Source organism: Mchenga conophoros, linkage group LG10, assembly GCF_057382185.1.
Source record: "Mchenga conophoros isolate Kocher_MC1m ecotype Shallow Benthic linkage group LG10, M_conophoros_male_GT1.1, whole genome shotgun sequence".
Lineage (NCBI taxonomy): Eukaryota > Metazoa > Chordata > Actinopteri > Cichliformes > Cichlidae > Mchenga > Mchenga conophoros.
The window spans coordinates 16,375,377-16,391,494 of record NC_140535.1 but is presented as its reverse complement, the minus strand read 5'-3'; the positions used below and the strand labels follow the sequence as shown (position 1 = coordinate 16,391,494).

The 16,118-nt window shown below is 39.2% G+C and overlaps 2 protein-coding genes across 4 annotated transcripts in view; one reads left to right on the top strand and one right to left on the bottom strand.

The window, feature by feature from the left end:
- Nucleotides 1–5,076: 5,076 nt before the first annotated feature.
- mepcea (methylphosphate capping enzyme a) lies at nt 5,077–15,418 on the bottom strand. Of its 3 annotated transcripts, none has more exons than XM_085288862.1 (5): nt 15,287–15,418; nt 12,661–14,596; nt 9,883–10,101; nt 9,627–9,750; nt 5,077–9,501 (listed from the first exon to the last, which is right to left on the bottom strand). In XM_085288862.1, the coding sequence occupies exons 2-5, from the start codon at nt 14,482–14,484 to the stop codon at nt 9,467–9,469; spliced, it is 2,202 nt and encodes a 733-aa protein (XP_085144988.1). In that variant the 5' UTR covers nt 14,485–14,596; nt 15,287–15,418; the 3' UTR covers nt 5,077–9,466. The 3 variants fall into 3 exon arrangements, with proteins under 3 accessions (XP_085144988.1, XP_085144989.1, XP_085144990.1); XM_085288863.1 differs by lacking the exon at nt 15,287–15,418 and adding an exon at nt 15,162–15,280; XM_085288864.1 differs by lacking the exon at nt 15,287–15,418 and adding an exon at nt 15,007–15,131.
- Nucleotides 15,158–16,118, top strand: part of LOC146565601 (serine/threonine-protein kinase PAK 3) — a 49,394-nt gene continuing 48,433 nt past the window's right edge. Inside the window, exon 1 of the mRNA XM_085288868.1 lies at nt 15,158–15,698. The gene's annotated coding sequence lies outside the window, so the exon portion shown is untranslated. The remainder of the gene's footprint in view (nt 15,699–16,118) is intronic.

Here is a 16,118-nt window from a genome sequence, read left to right as displayed (position 1 = left end):
CTGATGTTTGGTTTGTTGATGCCATTAAGTTGGGATGCTCCCAGTCAGTCTAAACATAATTTACATCTGAAAACCATTTAAAATATACAATTAATTTCCATATTCCACCAATTACGCCAACTTGGCTTGACCTTGGGAAAATAAAAGCATAGAAAGCAGTCTGGGTTGAGTCTGGCATGCTGTCACCCCAGCCCTGTACTGACAGGAGACAATAATGGTCAAGTGACTGACCCAAATAGCTGTGATGGATGGAATAGAGCTTTTGTGAATGAAGTGTTATGTCTCTTGTCTGTGTTTATGTTATCTCACCATTCTGTCTGTCTGGACAACATTGTCTAGAACAGACAGGCAATGTCAGGATCCACCAGTCACGACTGCAAAGCAAATTCATTGTCATGTTATCTGCCTCTCTCTGATCGTAAGGTCAGATGTTCTTGCTGATTGGCTCTGTGGTTTTCATTATCGATTTCATTTTACGAAAACGTTAAACTGTTATGTTTAAGCACTCACCACTAATCCACTGCAAAAAGGCTGCCATCATATATTTTGCAACACTGATATTTAGCAACTAGCTGATTGAAACATTAACTTATCCATATGGTCATGATGTAGAGTCAAATGAGCCATGATCCGAAGGTGGTCAATAACTGCTTTGGGGTTGTAGGTGTTAAAGGCATGGATGATATTTGTAAACATGAGCCACTGTATTGTGCCCTGCATTGTCATCTGGGGTGAACTATTCAGACAGCACAGCGTGATCAAACTACAAAAGGGAACCCACCCCCCAGCCAGACCTGTTTATACGTCCGTCTGTCTTCATAAAGCTGACAACAACAGCTTAAAACAGAAAGTTGTGTTTCACAATGGACTGCTGGGAGTATTGAGGTACTTTTAAAAACCTGACACTTGTTTTTTTAAAAACAAAACAAAAAACTGACACTCATTAATCACGTGATAATGGGAGGAATGAGCAATGTAGTGAAGAAGTCAGAGAGCTGAAATCTGATTTTAACAATTCAAATTCCTGCAGTGTCTTTGAAGTTGAAATACATTTATTTTTAACAACATGAATATAACACTCACTGGCAACTTTGTTGGATAGGCCAGTTCAACTGCTTGTTAATTAGCCAATCACATGGAAGCAACTAATTGCATCTAGGTATGCAGACATGGTCAAGAGAACCTGAGCATCAGAATGAGGGAAGAAAGTGACTTTGAACACGGTATGGTTATTGGTGCCAGTCTTGGTTTGTTTTATTTAAGCATGCAGGTGCTGTTTCATTAATGATTAAAGTGAAATGAAGTTTAAACAATATGCAGTTAAGAAGAAACTCACAGAATTACTCAAAGAGTAGTCAGTGCGGGAATGCTGATCAGAGAGTGCGTGAACTAAATTGCAGCATTGCTAAATATGAAGAATGAGAACACAGGACTCAATGGAGTCCTATGAAAGACTAATTACATCACATAATTCAGTAGCTTGCAGAAGCACCTTTAGCAGCAATAAGCTGAAGTAATAACTTGTTTTCTGCTGACTTTATCAGACGCTGACATCATTGTGAAAGAATTTTTGAGCCACTCCTCTTTAGAGCAGCTTCAGTTCATTGAGGTTTGTTGGTATTTGTTAATGCAAAGCTCTCATTTCAGTTGGGTCGAGATCTGGACTTTTTTCAGCCGTTCTGTTGTAGTTTTGCTGCTATGCTTGGATGCATAGTCCTTGCAAAACAAGCCCACATCCTCACCTATCCACCACCGTGCTTGATAATTGCTATGAGGCTTCTGATATCCTATGTTTGGGTTTTTTGCCAAGCATTGCCTGGTGCGTTATGGCTAAACATCTGCACTTTGGTTTTTATCTTGTGGTTGGTTCAGATGCAATTTTGCAAACCTAAGCCTCTGATGTCATGTTTTTCTGGAGGGAATATGCTTTCCCCCAGCAACCCTTCCACACAAGCCATACTTGTTCAGTCTTTTTCTAATTGCCATGAACTTTAATATCCTGATGATACTGCTATTGTTGATCTCTTTTATAGGAACTCTAACATTAACTATTTCTTTCAGGTACATATGTTGGAAAAATGGTGTAAATCACGTCATTTGTTTATTAATAACAACAAAACAAAAGAGCTGGTCTTATTACACATGCACCGTAACAGGTCTTTCACTTTCTGGTCAGTCTGCAGAAGTCATTAATAGCTTGAAGTATTTGGGAACATATATTGATGACAAGTTTAACTCTGTGATTAATGTTGACTCAGTTTGCAAGAAAATAATCAAAGAATCACAGTTTCTTTATAGGATGTTAAGCGACTTTGGAGTTGGCCACAAAGTTTTAGACAGACTTTATGTCAGTTTGATTGAAAGCATCCTTAAAATCAATATTTCAGCCTGACTGTGGCAATTAAGAACAAACTGCTGGAAAACTTAATAGAGATGGCACGATACCACCGATACCGATACCATAAATTTGGATATCTGCCAATACCGATATGAATCCTGATATCCTGACTGATGTGAGTCAGCTGTGTAAAAGTATTTAAGCCCAGGGAAAGGTGAGCTCTGGGCCAGAGTGCCATTTGTGTGGTTGCAGCTAGTGAGCTGCTCTCTTTTTGACTTTGATTTTTTTACTGTATTGACCAACGGTTGAGTCTTGTTTGTTTTCCTTAAATGGTGATAGCGGCTTGTCCGTCTCTTTTAGTTGAGCTACTTTAATAAAACTCTTTAATTTAACCCTTTTGCCTCCTTGACTCCTTTTTCTGACCCGGACACTTTTTGTTACTTCCCCCTCACCACCTAGACCCCTCAGGGGAACGTAACAGATATAGTGTTTTTTAATCAATAAAACTGTTTTTTTAATATCTTGCTGCATTTTGTATAAGTTCATACTCAAATTTTAAAACAACAACAACAACACTAAGGCTATTCTGTTATACCTGTATGCAAAAAATACACTGCACCCAAAATATTTCATAATTCAGCAATACTGATCAGTCTAATAAACTTAAGCCTACACCATCCTCCCTATTCTGGTATTTTAAAGAGTACTTAGCGTAAATATTAAGCAACCTAACTAATAGGGTTCCAACTCCCAGCAACAACAAAAAAAAAATAGGGAACCACCCCTCACGCTCCACCTCATGATGCTTAATCGACGTAATCAACCTTAATTTGATGCAGTGTGGAAAAAAAATGCACAGAAATCAATTATTTTCCAAGAAATATTAAATAGATTCAACATCTTTCTTCAACAGAATTGCAGACTACACAGATGGTACCTTTACCAAAGGAAAAAGTACTATAGCTTACTAGGGTATATTAGACTTAATAGTTACTATATACAGTAATGAACTTCTATTCATTTTACATAAAATTAAAACTTTGGGTGTAAGATTCAGATAATTATTTAATACTTATTATTTAATTATTTTAAATGAGAATAAGAAAGAAAAGTATGTCTTTTGCCCCCTTTTCCCTGTTAATGCCCTATCGGCCCCCCTGGCTAAACTTTGCTAGATCCGCCCCTGCACTGTTACCAGCCGTCAGTTGCGTGGAAAAGGATCCTGGTGTAGAAAGTAATATTAAATAAATTCTAACAACAGCTTATCAAGCTTAAACGTGCTGCTGTTGTTCAGCCGCTGGTTTCATCTTTCTGGTGCAAAGTGGGCCAAAAACAAACAAGAGAGACGGAGTCATGACAGAAAAGCCGATCGGCTGATCATTAATGAGTTTCATGATTGAAGTAGCAGCAGGAGAGGGAGGGAGAGAGAAGAGGCAGTGGCTCCATATATCGGTTGTTAAGCTTAACGGGAATGATTTACTAACATTCAGAGATGAACTTACACACTTGCTTTACTTCTCTCTGGGATAACTTTGTCGGAGATGAAATGCCGGGTTGGTAGCGAGGCTCCAAATGCTCAAACAGACCACCGACAAGTCTGGCGAGCCACAGCCGCTCTATCACGTGATGCTTACTGCTCCTACTGCTAAGGTTATGAGCCGAGTTACGCCATGTCACAAGTTTTGTGAAGTGATTTCATGATATTTAATGGATCGGATTACATTTTTTATTTCTCTCTGATATCCGATCCAGTAATTTAGGCCAGTATCGGACTGATACCGATATGTAATATCGGATTGGTCCATCTCTAAAACTTACTGGTCGACAACAAATTTAATTGGATAAGCTGTATCATCAGACTGTTTGGAGGAAAGCCTGGTCTATTGTTGCTGACCCTGAACACCCTCTTGATTCTGACTTTGAATTAATGCCCTCGGGACAACAGCAAGGATTCCTCTAACTAACAAAAAAAGTGGTCAAAGGTGTTTTTATTCTTGTTGTATCAACGTTTTATGTGTGGGTATGTATGAATGTGTGTTGATGTGAAGTGATTTGATTGATTTGTTTATGGCTTGGCAGACCAAAGGCAATTTTCAATGAATGTAAATAATAAAGTTATTCTATTCCTAGTTTAACATGTTAACTGAGGCCTGTAGAGTCCTAGATGTAGCTCTTGGATTTTATGCAGTTTTCTCTGAGGATTTACAGTCTAACTTTAGGATGAATTTGCTGGGATTTTCACAGCAAACAACAGCAGTGTGTTAACACACACACACACACCTAAAGATCAAGGCCAGTAAACCAATAACGTGTGTTATTATAGAGGTGCTCACACTTCCTGATGATCAATTAATCAAGTGCATCTGATTAGTAACTCCTGGGTATGAGTTTCACTCTTCTTCTTTTTCCCCCTTTTCAGTCTTATTGGAAACAGTAAAAGCTTTGACCGTTTGTGTTTATGACTGTTATTTACTTCTCCAGTTACTCAAATACCATGGTGAATATTAGTTGATTGTTTGGGAATGTATTTGATATCACAGCTATCATGACACTATTATTCTTGTGGTTATATAGCTCCAACATACTGGTAAATAACTTTTCTAGTGAATCTAATAACTTTGATCTGGTAGAAAGTGCACAACTTCCCTTTAACATGTTACTTTCTTCAATGCCACTACGCCTTTAGAAAGGCTGTGAAGGCTGTTTCAGTGTAAGAAACCTTATGGGTAGACCACAACCAGTGTGAAAGTTTTGATGTTTAATCAAAGAAACCTTTGTAAAAAAAAAGTAAACAGATGTGGGAAAAAAAACCCTCTCCATATTTAATACCTCATAAGCAAATACTGAACCAACAAATCTGGAACAAAGTTTAATCAGTTAAAATGTTAAACACAGAAACATTCAGATATAGCTTGTTGTTCAGAGGCATGAAATGTAAAACATTCCCTGACAGAGGGGGTTATACTGATCAGTTTTTCCAGAAAACTGATTCTATGAAGGTACATGTAAAACATCAACTGCAAAAAAATGTACTAAACTACTTTCATTACCATGTTTCATATCAGTGCAAATTCAACATTTAGGTGAATTTTAGTGCCATGAAAAAAAAAATTCATTCCCCTTGAGGTAATACAATGTTGCAGTCAAAAATTATGCTTTGGCTATATATCAACTTTTACCTAGAATCTAACCTAGTGTATTTAGTTTTTGATTACACGCTGTAACTCCTAATAAATTAAAAGCAATAATTTACAGCTGGGTCAGAGATTTTTTAAATTTGTTGCTAATTTAAATTAATGAATTGCTCAAATCTTACAATGCTCAGATACATATGATGTAGACATTAATTAGCACCACAATTTTACTGCAGTTACAGCAAAAGACAGTGTAAGCATAGTGTTTGTTGCATCCACAAGTGGGTTTTGCAGAGGACGATTAATAGATCATCTGTAATAATGCATCTCACAAAACCAAGAACACATGTCAAGTTCACACGTGTCACTCATTGGGTTAAATGTGCATTAAAAAAAAAAAAAAGACTTTAATTCAGTTTCACTTGTTTTTACTTTTTAAAGATCCTATTACATTTATTATTAAACTATTCTGGTTTTCTTTGCTTTAATACAGTGAAGATTTAATAAAGTATTCCAATTAAGAGGATTTTCTTTTGCCCACTAGAACAAAGCAAAAGGCAGTCTTTGTTTACTACTATAACCTGAATAAGAGATCTGAGCACTATAAGTTTTAAGCTAGTAAAACTGAACTTCTCTTATTCCGGATTTTTGGTATGATTTAATGTCATTAACCAACCAGAAGAAGGAATTAATACAAATTGTGCAAAACCTCAAGGGGATTCTGAAATTTTATACAGCACTGTATATGACAACATGTAACTTCATACTTCCAGCAAAGACATGCTCTCACTTGGATGCCTGGATGTACAAGTCAGGCATACTGGGTTAAAATCTGTAAGACACCACTGCTAAGACGGTAAGGTGCAATATTAAAACATAGGTGGCAAAGCACAACCTAGGCGTATAACAATTTGTTGTTCTACTAAAATGCTGATTGCCAGAAGGAAAACAGCTGTTGATAATGCATAAAGCAAAATGCCCTTGAAAGTACAGCAGTGGGCCTGAGAGTCCGATTGTCTTAGCACAGGAGAAAGGTGTGATCTGGTGTTCTGTCTGATATGCCAACTGAGCTTGAGGCTAAATTGTGCAGAAATTCACAATGTATTCTGCTTGCTCAATTTATACTTTGACAACTTTTTCTGGAGAATTTGTTGGGAGAAAGAAAAATAGTAAACTTTCTATTATGAAGAACCTTAAACGTCTACAACATGGCAAATGAAGTGAAATGAGAGAGTGCACCGACAAACGATCTTTCAAACAATTTATAAAAAAAGAAAAAGAAAAAGAAAAAACAAACAAACAAACAAACAAACAAACAAACAAACAACTTGCCTAACAATAAATGTGCCTGCCAGGGCAGAACAATGCAAAATAAAAATTTGAACTTTGCAACGTACATACTTTTTTGTAGATACAAAGCTACCGGTCTTTTTTTTTCCCCCAGACAAAGAAAAAAAAAGGAAAAAAAAAAAAAAAAAAAAAAAAAAAAAAGGACTATGACTCACTTGTAAATTGGCAGCAAACATTATAAAAGAACAAAAGAAAACCATAAAACACTGTATAAACGACTCAGGCCATTATGAACAAAATCTGCAAACTTATTTACATTGATCACTTAAAACAGAAACATATCGTCCATCATCGCCTGCACTATCGCACCCGTAACGGAACCAGCCACATGAAAGGAAGATTTTCTGTGCCAGCCTCTTCCAACGAAAGGTTGCAGATGGGTGGGCTCAGTGGAAACCAATTAAAAAAAGCAAACACAAGGAATACCTGTACCTCCAGTGTTTCTCACACCTAGTTATTACTTGGGCAGGTCAATGAAGTATATTTGAGGACTCTTTTTAGCTATTATTGTTTTTTTCCCCACTCAAGAGATCACCAGCTTTTAATACTCAGATTACAAATTAATCGTCAACAGTCTAATTTTAAAAGCCAAGTTACAAGTAAACTAGCTAGCCACTGCCTTCTTGTATTTCCCTTCCACCTGACTTGATCGCCAAGTCTCTGTTTTAATGTCCTTTCATATCATTCAGCTGCTTGATCCTCTCAGGCTCCATCAACACTGTCTAGGTGGGGATGAGGAAAGTAGTCACTGTTGTCCAGATATCCACTGCAAGCTAGCAAGGACCAGTGGCGGTCAAAGGCTCATTTATAAGACAATGAATTCACTGGAGATGGTCTGCTATTTATTTGTCCGGAGATGCTTGGTCAGTTAAAATATTTACTGAGAAGCACATTGACAAAATGTGTGTAGCTTCTTTTGAACGCTGCCACCCGACACCCATCCCCAACACCATCACAAACAGAACCCAGATCTCTGGGAAACACTGAACAGGCCTTATTGGTCAAAGATTAAAAGCAGTGAGGGTGTGATCTGCCCCAACAGAATGACAGGAAAAAAATAAAATAAAATAAATAAAATACAGAAAAAATGGAAGTTTGTCAAAACAAAAAGCATAGTCATACTGAAATTTGGTTTAAAAAAAAATACAACAAAATAAAAACAATATTAAAGCAACAATTCATTTTCCAGTATTTTTTGTTTATGCTTACATGTATAGAATAACTAGAAATCAACACGGGGCTCAAGGGACTACTGGATGAGCATGAGAACAGACCCACAAAATAGAATGTCTCTGATTTATACAGGACTGATGACACCACAGGGCCTCAAATCGCCTTTGCCTCAATTTTACGCTCAGTTGTATCAGTCAGCACCTCATGAAGGACACTGGAGACAGCAGATAAGGTATGGCTATGGCTTAACTGTTTAAGAAAAAAATATAAGAAAAAAAAGATGGCTGCCTGCTACAGATCTACTTAAAATAGTCCTTGTGGGCTGAATAATAACATGGATGTCCCACCATCTCAGTTCAAATTTAACTGGATGCTATTTTGGCTGTTTAGCAAACCTTTCCCCACTGTGCCTCATTATATTTCTATTTATTCAGACACCCCACTTTCCACTTGTTAAGGTCTTTGTGTGATGTAGGTGCTTTTTCTGACGTCGTATTCAAAACATGAAGAAATTTTGAGCACTATTTAACATGTATGAAAGAGAATTCAGCAAAATTTAGCTAATTAAAAAAACAAGGCAAAGAACACGGTGCGCATTAGGTTTGGAAGATGGGACAAACACATAGGCCATTAGTGTTAAACTGTCTCAGTGACTGACCGTGTGTAACTGTTTTAATCATCACAAACAAATGTGCGCTTATATGGTTGCCGCAAGAGCATTCAAGGGTTTAAACATATATTTAACAGGTAAGGCAGGATTTCTAAGTCTTCAGTAGTTACAGTGGGGGGGCTACATTCACAAGTATTGTGCGCAGTGTCTTGCACAGCATAAAACACTTTACTTTTCAAAAGATTTAATATCATCTCTTCAATGGCATTGTATGCATTATAGTGCAGCTTTGCTTACGCGACATACAGTTGATGAATATAACATCTATCACCTGTTAAAAATGGTGATTGCGACCAATTGGATAAGACTTCCCATCGTCCAATCCTAATATGTAAAAGATATAGAAATATGGTGGCACAGAATAACTTCCTGAAAGTAAAGATATGGCCCAAGATATTCCAACCCAAGTTATGGCCATGGATCAAACTGGGGGCATCAATACCACTAGATGGACCACCATGGAAATCTGAGCAGATGAACACCTCTTCCACACTCAGGCCAAACTAGGAGTTTTGTTCCAGGTTACCCATGGAGTCCTATCAGAGTTTACTCCACACTTTTAATATTTTCTAGTCACAGAGGACTTTAACATCTTTCTCTTTGACAGTCTGCATCCTTAAAAAAAATGTCATTCCACTTTTGGTCCCATTTTCCTTTCTGTTATTCATCTTCAGCATCAAACGCCGGAGTAACGGTTTCAAGGTTTCAGATTGTTCCTTGTAGTCCAGTGTAGATGGCTGGCTTGAATGTATGATGGTGGTTTAGGCTACTCACATTCAATGATGTTCAAGGCAGGCGCAGTCATTTGTGAAATACATAGATTGGCCTCTGAAAACCTGTCAGGATGATAGATAAATAAATAAATAAAGAATAAATAAATAAAGATGAACATGGCAGCAAACTACAATGCTGGATACAATCCTGAGAATATATCTGCTTTGACAAATCATTGTGTAGTTACCTCTTACTGAACACTTGGGGGGCCCAATGTATTCAAAACTGGTGAAGCCCACTTCAGTTGTAAGATATGACGAAAACAGGTCAGGTTTGAGACGGATGCTGTGATAATTCCTGCTAATATTATCCTGTCAGGCAAGGGGAAAAAAGGGAACATTTGTTATATTTCAGCCAATCAACCAGGTTTTTTAAATGACCGATTTATATTCAGACAGTCTTCCAGCAATACAAACGTCAACCATGTCATCTCAGGTTCTTACAGTTAGCTTCTTTCTCCTCACGTAGGACTCCCAGGGCTGTGGCTCCAGGATGAAAAGGCCCCCATGACGGAGATGTCTGTAGACCCTCTTAAAGAGCCGCTTGAGGCCACTGTCCCCCCAGTTCAGGTGGACCCATTTAGTGACGCTCAAACACAGAATCACATCATATTCTGGTCGCTGTGTCAAAAGAAGATTATCGCTCTCCAGTACATAATTAGCCTAAAGGAGAGAAGAGATGAGGTGAGAAAAATAGGCCCTTATTGTGCAATTCAATTTCATGGATCCAATACAGACTTCTTTTGAAGCTGGTCACTGCTGAGAAATTGGAAACTGATTAACCTCCCAAACTAGAATCTCAATCTCACATTTCTACCTGTTGAGTTTTGGTCAAAAATCAAAAACTGTATATAAAAGATGGAAACAGCCGTCATGACATCATTCATTTATAAAGTCCTGATCTGGGGTTTCGAACATGGCTATTTGGTCAGTGCTATCTTTGATATTTTACTTATTTATTTATTTTAGATCAGTAGCCCTGAAAAAGCAGTAGATCTGACTGAGGAAATGGGGAACAGCATTATGGGAATAGTCACTATTTTGAACACTGATAATATATATATGTATTTTCCTGTGACCCTTTGTGGGTCACAGAAAAGCCAAAATCTACAGTGTTTAGTACACTGTTAATGCCGTAAAATAAACCCACTGCCCACATTTGAGAACATTCTTTAAAAAAAAAAAAAAAAAAAAAAAATTCTCTCAAAGATGAAGCTTAGTTTTTAATATTTAAATGTTCCGATTAGTAACTAAGAAAAATTCATCAAAATCTCAGAAGGGTACTGCCCTAAAATATATTTCCATTCATTTTACCAGTGTCTGGTATAAAGCAATGCACCTCCACTGGCAGAAAGTAGTAGTAGTGCTAATCTTCAACCAGCATTAAAAGATAAAAGTAGAAGAACACATTAATAACCTGACATCCTGATAAAACTGATAAAATCTTTTTACATTGTCAGCCACATGCACCCCACTTTGATTTTAAGTGGGCTGGACTAGTAACACTCCCTCCTACTGGTAATGTAAAGACATTTAAAATCCCAGCGATATCTTAATATAAGAAAAAGAAACACACTTTTAACAACACATCTCAGTTTTTCTACACAATAAGAAGAAACATTGCTGTAGTAAATTAAAGAAATCTGTTAGCATGAATAAATAAATGTAAAATTACAGAAAAAAAAAAAAGTTCTGATAGCTCACTGCTCAGACTGTCCTGCAATTACAACACCTTTTCTGCCTTTTTTATTTTTTTTAATTGTTAATCTACAACTTCATTATTTTGGTGTGCTATCAATATCCAATTCCACTATCACAGAAGAGGCAGTTATCAATTTCCTTTGGAAACTATGTATTTTTCCCCTTTTCCATTCAACAAATACATATAAAAGGACTGCAGAGTGCAAAAGCAAGTGTGGCTTAAACACAGTTGATTTCAGACACTTTAATGGAACCTATAATATTTATTATATCACAATATTAAAATTGCTCTTTGCCGTTTTTACCTATTAGTTCAAAATCACCAGTTACCTAAAACTCAGGGAGCCTATAGTTTGACTGACACACACACACACACACACACACACACACACACACACACCCCAAAGTAATAATGCAGGGTTAACATATAACAAAAAATATATAAAATGGTTTTTCTTGATTTTTACTACTTTCAACACTGTAGAGACATACTGAGGTCATCAGATATATGAAGCAAAATATATGGAATTATGTAGCAAAGAAAAAAAAAGATAAATTCCTCAAATTCCTCAAAGTAGCCTCCCTTTGCTTTGTTGACAGCACTGCAAACCCTTGGCCTTCTCTCAGTGAGCTTCATGATGTAGTCACGTGAAATGGTTTTCACTTCACAGGTGTGCCTTGTCAGGATTACTTGTGGAATTTCGTTCCTTCTTAATGGGGTTGGGACCATCATTGGGGTTGTGCACTAGCTTCATGAAGCTCATCGAGGGAATTCCAAGAGTGTGCAAAGCAGTAATCAAAGCAAAGTGTGGCTATTTTGAAGAATCTAAAACATAAAACATGTTTTGAGTTATTTCACATTATTTGTTTACAACATTTACAACATCCATACGAGTTAATTTATAGTTTTGATGGCTTCAGTTAGAATCCGCAAAGTAAAGAGTCATGAAAATAAAGCAAAACCATTAAATGAGAAGGTGTGTCCAAACTTTTAACTCGTAGTGTACATTGTTTTTGTTTGGTTTTTTTTTATTTTTATTTCCTCCTAGTTAGTTCATTTACTCTGTTTTTTGGGAAGCATTTTACAACGCTGGTTTTGATAAGTGTTATGCAAATAAATTTTACAACCAATTACTGTATGGATTCATCATAATACCTTTTAATATTTAGCCACGGCTCAACTAATGTGACAATAATAAAATGCAAAGGTCAGTTTTTTTTTTAGATATAATATATATATAACTGTTTTATAGTGGGGAAGAAAAACAAAAATTCACAGTGAGAGGAAGTGTGTGCACAACTTGCATCAAGTTCTCTTGAGAGGCTGGTCAGTTCTCATAATGCACACACCTTTTTGTGCATTTTTACATTTTATTCAGTTACCCTAACATTACGTTATAAAGCAGGACACAGTGTCTAATTTTTTTGAATTTGCCATCTAGGCTTAAAATATGCAGCAACACAGAAATCTGAGCCATATTCCCAAAAGGGAAAAAATAAATAAAAAAAATCCTCTCTTACCTTGATGAAGGACACATTTGAAGGGAACTCCCCAGGCTGCACCGTGGATGTTTGTGTTAGCGGGGGTGCAGCAATGGGACCCCTGGAGATCCGTAGGGATACAGGAAAAGAGCAGCTCTCAGAGTGATCAGCGGGGGGTGAATCACAGTCTTCTTGCTCCATTTCCTCTGTTTTGCTGCCCTGCCTTTGGGTCTCCATCTCATCCGTGTGACACGACTCATTGTCATTTCCATCATCTGCAGGGCCACTTTCTGCTTTCACTGGTTTCCCATTTTCGTCCCTGCTCTCGACTTCGTTGTGCTCTTTTTCTGTGCCTGTGTGACTCGCGTTTCCATTTGTCTCCTCCTGTTTACTAGTCTTTTTGCCCTGCATTGCTCGCCTGGCCTCTTGGGTCTGCAGCTCAGACAGATAATGTCTTATGTTTTTACGAGCTGCATGTATCAGACCACTGTCAATGTCAAGGCCCAATATGCGGGCGGGTCTTAGCATTTTGGCGATATAGAGCGTTACATGGCCTGAGTTGCACCCCAAATCCAGTACTTCTTTACCTCTAAACCACTCGGGACGAAGCAAACGTAAACGAGGGTCTTCACTGCAGCCCGGGTTGCGGTATCCATAATACTTGTTGTAATTCCCATACTGGAACTTCTTCTGCTGTTCCTTTGTATGAGAGTGGGGCTGCTGGTGCTGGCGTATTCCAGGGCCTATTTTGGAACCAGATTTTGGTGTGTGAAAGGAATTTCTTGCTCCCCCTGCACCAAAATGCCTGTCTCCAGGTCCCGACTTGCCAATCGGAGTAGAATGGGTGACAGGGGGCTCCATTTTGCCCGAGTTGCGCCTTCGCTTGCGTCTACTTGTGTGCTGGTATGGTGCCCCTGAAGTGGAATCCTCCATGGATGCAGGTGGCATTTCCTCCTTGCAGCTTGCTGAGCTGCAATCTGTGTGCTCGTGGGACTCTGCCATGACACTAGAAACACTACCGGATTCGTTGTTGGATTCTAGTGCAGAACATGAGGCTAAGGTACCTTGAAGAGGTACAGAAGGACCTGTTTTAACTTCACTTTTTCCTGATTCTGAGAGGTTCATTTGTGTGGCTGAAATCCCAATACCGCCACCACTCCCACCTCCACCACCTCCTCCTCCCCCATGGTGCCTGTTGCGGTGTCTCTTCCTTCCTCCACTCTTGAAGGGAGAAGCCAAAAAGCTGCTGTCAGCTATCCCACTGTTCAGGTTCAGTGGATCTGTGATGTCCCTGGGGATGAGTATCTCCACAGGGTCTCGACTTTTTGCTGGCAGCGGAGAGGATTTGGGAGTCTCTGCATTCAGCGCCTTGTTGACCTCCTCATCCAGCAGGCTGTTGAGATTCAGTGGGTCAAAAATGTTCCCACCCAAGAGGAAGTTGGTGGGCAGGACAGAATCGCTCTCAGAGTTGGCCCTTCGTCTCCGTTTGCCAGATGAAGGATGCTTGAAACTAGAATTTGCAGTGTAGCGCCGCTTTGTTAGCTTCGTTTGTTGTTGCTGCTGTTGTTGTTGTTGTTGTTTGGAATGATGAAAGCTATTTCTGCGATTGATGCTATTCTCGTTCCCTCTGGCTCTCTGTCCAGCATTGTCTGCGAGGGTGAGCGCATCAGTTGTGCTGGTGTGTTTTGGCGAGGCAGCAGTGCCCAGAAGAGGGCAAGCAGCTGCAAAGTCAGGGGTAGCTGCAGTTCCCTCCATCATCACAGACACACCACCGTAACCTCCAGGACAATCCGTGAGCTGCAGAGATGACGTCGAGCTAGGCTGTGGACTGCCCATTTTTGCAGTATCTTCATCAACAGACATCTCTTTTGATTTTCAGAGCTGATGAAGACATAGAAAGTTTTTTGTTGTTGTTGTTTTGTTTTGGGTTTGTTTTTTTTTTTTGGGGGGGGGGGGGGGGGGTAATTTTCTGAACCTGAGAAACAAAAGAGACAGAGAAGTTACAGGAAGGAAAACTCATGTCATAAACTTAACATTCTTTTAGATATGGTGAACAAAATTGCTTTAAACATGATGCCTCCTTATTGTTGTCATTACACACACACACACACCTGTTAAGTAAAGTAACATAAGTTGGCTAATATTACAACAAAAATATGCTCAAGCCATCCTGGGATGTCCAGGCACTTGCACATCCAAGGGCCCCTGTATCTGTATTTATACCTATGTGGTGGGAGTTAAAAAAATAACCCTTTACATTCCACTGTGATTTCCTAATAACGATACACAAAATTCATCTTTTTAGATACAGAGAATCTCTTGGCTCACACCCTTATCACATCTGTAATGTGGTATCTGAAGCGTGTCTACACAGGGGTTGCTGACCTGAAAAGTTTAGGAGTCCCCGTCTAGCACTGTTACCCAGTTAGCAAGCTAGCTCTTAGCTTCTCTATCGCGGGCCAAGAAGATTGAAACGTCGAGTAAACGTTACGGTCTACTCCGGCCAGAAAGCGCTACCAGACAAGCACCAAAGTACCCACCTCGATATGCTGCTGCCCGAACCCCACTAAAATCGTGAGTCACACTCACGAAAGTGATACCATTTAACAGATGGCCACGCGTAGTCAACAGGGTAGCAACCACCATCAAAATATAACAGTCTCACCTCGCAGCTCGCGACTCTCCCCGCCTCCGGCCGGACTGTCACTACCCCGCACTCTCTCCGCTTGAGCTAACGTTAGCGCAGCTAGCACAAGTGTCCCTACAGCGACACAACAGTGCTAAGCTACGCAAACAAGCGAGCAGGCACGGCACGGGTATCCTGCACTAGCCTGTAGGCAGCAAAGGCTCCGGTGGCCACGAAACTGTCTCATCGACTTCTTCAGTCAACTCCTAGTGGGCCAGTGTGAGGCAGGTTGGTGAATAAATTATTCCATTCGCTGACAGAGGCGGCATGGCGGCGCATCCGGGCTCCGAGCTGTAGCCCAAGATGACTGGGGCGGAGATCTCTGACTGGTGGCTGCGAGGCGGTGAGGAGAACTCCCCTCTACGATATTATAATGAGCCTCCTACTGCAGGTAACATTAGAGCTGATGATAGTTTTGTTATTGATTGATTAGCAGCTTAAATTTAATTCATTTATTAGACAATATATAAAAGGGAACAACTTAACAAAACAGGAGGGCTGAGGGACACTCAAAAGTGAACATAGAGCTTTCCCGCCTTGGTTTACTACCCTGACTATCAATTCAGCTAGTTGAGATTAGTTTCTTTGTTGCTACTCGATTATTCGACTAATTTGTATAGTCCTAAAGTCAGACTTTAATGCATACACCCTTACAGCCCTAGTAGACTAATATTAAAGTAGGCCTTAATGGTAGCCTGAGTACTGCATAGCCTGCACATTAGGGTTTTATAAAGTTTTGTAAAGCAGCAACCTCACAGTTTCCTTTTGTATGTCCTTTCCTAACTGATGTGCTCAATGCACTTTTGCAAAT

What these genes read in the sequence shown, in the direction of transcription:
- mepcea (XM_085288862.1), bottom strand. Translation starts at nt 14,484, where the DNA reads ATGTCTGTTGATGAAGATACTGCAAAAATGGGCAGTCCACAGCCTAGC. An exon ending in CAAATGTGTCCTTCATCAAG is followed by an intron (nt 10,102 to 12,660) that starts GTAAGAGAGGAT and finishes TCTCTCCTTTAG; the next exon opens with GCTAATTATGTACTGGAGAG. An exon ending in CCCCAAGTGTTCAGTAAGAG is followed by an intron (nt 9,502 to 9,626) that starts GTAACTACACAA and finishes TCATCCTGACAG; the next exon opens with GTTTTCAGAGGCCAATCTAT.